Source organism: Octopus bimaculoides, chromosome 4, assembly GCF_001194135.2.
Source record: "Octopus bimaculoides isolate UCB-OBI-ISO-001 chromosome 4, ASM119413v2, whole genome shotgun sequence".
In the NCBI taxonomy this organism is placed as follows: domain Eukaryota; kingdom Metazoa; phylum Mollusca; class Cephalopoda; order Octopoda; family Octopodidae; genus Octopus; species Octopus bimaculoides.
Genome location: NC_068984.1, coordinates 19204881 through 19210230, shown reverse-complemented (window position 1 = coordinate 19210230; position 5350 = coordinate 19204881). Strand labels below are relative to the sequence as shown.

The 5350-nt window shown below is 34.2% G+C and overlaps 1 protein-coding gene across 9 annotated transcripts in view; it reads left to right on the top strand.

Moving 5' to 3' along the window:
* LOC106881484 (nesprin-1) overlaps window positions 1-5350 on the top strand; it is an 811219-nt gene that overhangs the window by 767822 nt on the left and 38047 nt on the right. For 8 of the 9 annotated variants that reach the window (XM_052966929.1, XM_014931887.2, XM_014931925.2 and 5 more), the window contains 2 exons: window positions 3251-3453; window positions 3912-4026. In XM_052966929.1, the coding sequence (XP_052822889.1) occupies window positions 3251-3453; window positions 3912-4026 (318 nt within the window). The remainder of the gene's footprint in view (window positions 1-3250; window positions 3454-3911; window positions 4027-5350) is intronic. The other variant, XM_014931893.2, reaches the window with a different exon arrangement.

Here is a 5350-nt window from a genome sequence, read left to right as displayed (position 1 = left end):
AAATCCTTCGAATTCTGACTCGCTGCTTGACAGAATAAAATTCGTATCCATTTTTTTGTCAGGATTACAAATTTTGAAAACACAACAGGAACAAATTTGGAAAAAAATCTCCCAAAATTCACAAAATTAAAAAAACACGTCGATTGTTGTACAAAACTATAGCTGAACTGTTTACACAAATAATCACGTGTTTTCACGAATGTACTAACGAGATTTGCTCAGATATTCTCATTTAAATATGAATAGGTGATTACGGGCGGTTTTGGGCGGCTTGGTCACATGAACCAAAATTTTTTTCGGGCGGCTTTGGGCGGTTTGGTAACGAAAGGGATGCCAACCAATCCGAGAGTGTAATGGGTGTTTCTATGTGCCACTGACATGGGTGCCATTTGCGTGACACTGGTATCTGCCATGGCTATGATTTTGCTCAGCTTGACGGGTCTTCTTCTCAAGCACAACATAATGCCAAAGGTCTTGGTCATTGCCTCTGTGAGGCCCTAGACTCGAAAGGAACTCAGCCACTTTGCCTCTGTGAGGTCCAATGCTAAGGGTTTTATTCAAATAACCATCATATGTGCTTTAATATTGGACTTCTTATTACATTTTCTTCAGCAATTGAAATCTAAATAAATGTTAAAATGGAATAAAAATATTGTACTTGATATTACATATTGAAGAAATATATACCATACAGCTGACGTAGTGTATATTAATATGTTTATATATGTGTATGAGTGTGACAGGCTTCTTTACAGTTTTCATTAAAAAATTCCATTCACAAAAATCTGTTAATGCCCTAAAGATAACAATTCTGATGAAAATAACAAAAATGTAAAATTGCTTTAACAAGTCGAGCACAGCTTAAAAAAATTTTTTTCTATTTTTGTTTTAAAATTTGAAAACAAAATGAACTTATTTTTACCCAATAATCTTTTCAGTCTAGAGTTTTGGCGTTTTGTTGCCATGATGTTCATGCTGATGACGATGACGATGACGATGATGATGATGATGATTATGATTATCATTATCATCATCATTATCATCGATATCATAGCAACGTAATAATAATTCACGATCCTTTTATATGTTTCTCAGTCAACTGGCAGAAGATATATTAATGAGATGGTAGCTTGACAGCAGTCAGTTTCCGTCATTTTTGTTCAACTTCTGTGTTTACAACAATGTTTAGATTAGTTTCCATTTGAAATGTTCCGGAAAAAAAAAAAAAGAAGAAATATCAAAAGAACAATCAACCAACAAAACTAAGAATTAAAGTGTTTAGTGAACATATCATAAATCAAATCTTTCATTTTTAATTTCTTTATAGATATTGATTGTTTCCTTGTGTTGTTTTTTTTTTGTTCCTTCATACATGAACTTATTTCATCATCATCATCATCATCATCATCATCACTATCATCATCATCATCATCATCATCATGTACATCATGTACATCATCATCATCATCAACATTGTCATTGTCAGCAGCAGTGTCGTTAATATTTTTGTCATTGGTGGCACCATCACCAACCTCAATGTCATCATTCACATCATCATCATCATTATCATCCTTGTTGTAAGCAATAGAGGCATCATTATCATTATTATCACTACCACCACCATCACCACTGCTATCATCATCATCATCATCATCATCATTATACACCCAATAAAACGATGCTGTCGATGTGTTGTGATAAAATTATACATCAATATAATATAATAATACAAAAATTCATTTAAAACACCATCAGGTACTCAGTTTTATCTTTCATTCTCTTATTTTATAACCTAATATCGTCTGCATTATCTTTTTAATAAGTTTTGTTGGTGTCTATGTTTCCTCAATTAGATGTTCTTAGGATTAAATTAAATTACAAATAATTTGCATGACTTTCATGAAAAATCTATATTTTCGTCATACATTATTTTTACACACTTCTTTTTACTTCTTTAAAGTTCACAATCTTCCCATAATGAAGTGAGTAAGAAATTTGAGATTCATGCATAAGCTTCATTCAGGTGTTCATGGTTACAAAAATATGCCAGAGGACCTATTATTTTACATGTTAGATAGAACTGGGAAAGATTTTACCAATATATTGAAGGAAAGATTATAAAATAACTTGCTTAAGGTCATAGTGCAATTCAGTACAAATGTCTGAATTGGAACCTGTGATATATCAGTTGAGATACTTGTAATTCTTTGTGATACATCTCAAGTACCTGTGACCAAGATGCATTTCACCACACTGCACTAGAGACCTCTGTCCCCCATTAGCTTTGGTAGGTCCTCAGTTCCATGCAGTGAGTCTTGGCCAATAACATCAATGTAGTTGCATGGTCTTCATTTTCTATTAGGAAGTAGGAACTCCAAAACATAACATCCAATATAACCATATGTGACCAAGCCATATCAGATGGTATGACTTGTCTTTGCTGAAAATAAATTTCTCTTATTACACACATACACACACACACGCACACACACACACACACACACACACACACACACATGCATGCACTCTCACACAGGTGCATGCACACACACACATGCACATGCACACAAGTACATGGCTGAAAGATTACTGGTGGAATGTCCTAATGAAAACCTAAATAAAATGTAAACATCATAGACCAGACATAGTAATTTGGAACAGAGAAGAGAAACTATGTACAGCAGTGGAAATGAGCTGCCCAGCAAATGTCAGCATAAAGCTAAAGATCAGTGAAAAAGGAAACACATCAACTGAACTATTGAGAGATTTACAGTCACTCTACCCAGATTACAAGTTCAGGTTTATACCTGTATTTGTTGGGGCATTGGGATATGTAACAAGCTGCCTAAGCACCAATTTTGAGAAATTAGGTTTCTCAAAACCAGAAAAGAGAAATCTAATTCGAAGATTACAGATTCAAACCATCAATGGAACTGTAAAAATTTGTAGAACTTTCCAGAAGTTTAGCATTTAGGTATATATGTGCATGTCTAGACATGCAACTTTATACATGAGAATACATACATTAAACAAAACATACAAATCTGCACATGCACTGATTCCAAATACTGCACATACATGCATGCACAAATACCCTGCTGTTGATGTTGAAATTCCATTGAAGGAGCCTTGGATCTTGGTTAGAAACTGGCTCTTTCTCTATTGCCAAGAAATCTTGAAATAAAACTTAATAATAACTTACACACATTCCTTCATTCAATCATCATTATCAATCTTCTCTGTTTTCTAGAATTATATTTTTCAACAGATGATCACCGAAACAAAATACGTATTGAACTGCTTGAGGTAAATCAAAATGCTGAAATGGAAGCTTCTCTTGAAAAAATGCTTTCTGCTCTGGAAAACTGTGCACAAAAGATGGTTATTGGAGAAGAGCAATTGAGATGTCAAACTCCAGTTGGCCCAGAACTGGATCATGAGACAAGAGACTACGTAAGTAAATCAATTTTACACAAAGTTTTCTTTTTCCCTTTTTTAAAAAATATACCAATTTTTTTAAAGGCATGGCTAAAATCTTAAATTCAGTTGGCATAATGGGATGACAATCAAAATCAGTTTCAAAAGGATTACAACCAAAGAGAATAGGGGTACAAAAATTTGAGAATTTTTCCTGTGATATCCTCTTTAGTAATTTTGATTAAAGAAATGGTATTAAATGGTGAAACTACATTTTTTTGCTTGCCTCTTAAGAAATCTTTAATGTATGGTCATTATAAGCAAGTATTGCTTATATAGTAATATTCTTTTGGTCAATTCATATCAATAAAAATCACATGACAATTCATAGGTTTGTAATTCCTATATTTATTGCTATTTATCTTAAGACAGTAAGAATGATAGATGTTTATATGTATGTATTAATATATTTTTCTTGATGTGTTTTTCTTCAGATTAAGATAATGTCTGACTGTCAAGATAGTGTGGATAATGTGTCAGAAGTTTATAGCCAGATTAAGGCTAGGCCTGGCCTCACATCGATTAATGCAGTCGATCAGGAGGTCTCCAGTAAGTATAATTATTATATTTTTTCTTCTCCATTTCCATGTTCAAACAACAAATAAGATTAAAAGAATTCATAGAAACCATTAGTATTTGAACATTTCTATACATCTAAAACTACTTCCGATGTCTATGCTGCAATACAAAGGACACCTATGTCTGACATCACCTAATATGTGACATGATATGTCTGAAAACTTTTAATAACAGATTTGATATTGCAGGACAAGTAGCAGGATTGATTACCTTCATATAAATAATAAAAAAAAAAAAAGACTTCAATTTTTCAGCTTCTACTACTTTGCTGCTGTGCTGCAAATATTCATTGTGAATTACATTTATTTAAGTTCTACATTTTATCCACAGACACTGGAAATTGGCAGAGTCATTTGGCATTGGATAAAATACCTCTGCTTTCTGAGTTCAAATCCTACCATGGTCAACTTTGCCTTTCAGCTTTTCAGAGTCTATGTGTATGTATGTGTGTGTGTATTTGAAAAAATTGGAATCAAAAGGAGTGTGGGTGGGCATTCATCTTTAAATCACTACAATTGTTTCCATGCATTGTAATGATTAAAAGTGAATGTCCAACCGTACTCCTTCTAGTTGACTCCAATTTATGTGTGTGTGTGTCTGTTGGTGTGTTTACGTCCTCATAACTTAGTGATTCAGCAAAAGGGCCTGATAGAATAAGTACTAGACTTTAAAAAAATAAGTCCTGTGGTTGATTTGTTCAACTGACACCCTTCAAGGCAGTGACATAGCATTGCGACAGTCAAATAACCGAAACAAGTAAAAGATTAAAAAAATATATGTTATTGAGTGCTCCTTTTTCTGACAGCCAACAATAAATGTGTGTGTGTATGTATGTTTGTTATTGGAAATCTACCCTGCATCTTATCCCCCTACCATCGCTTGACAACCAATGCTGGGGTATTTACGTCCCCATAACTTAGCGGTTTGGCAAAAGAGACTGATAGAATAAGTACTAGGCTTACAAGGAATAAGTTCTGGGGTCGATTTGTTCGGCCAAAGGCAGTGTTCCAGCATGGCCATAGTCAAATGACTGAAACAAATAAAAGATTAAAAGTATATATATATATATATATATATATCATCATCATCATCATCATCATCATCGTTTAACGTCCGCTTTCCATGCTAGCATGGGTTGGACGATTTGACTGAGGACTGGTGAAACCGGATGGCAACACCAGGCTCCAGTCTGATTTGGCAGAGTTTCTACAGCTGGATGCCCTTCCTAACGCCAACCACTCAGAGAGTGTAGTGGGTGCTTTTACGTGTCACCCGCACGAAAACGGCCACGCTC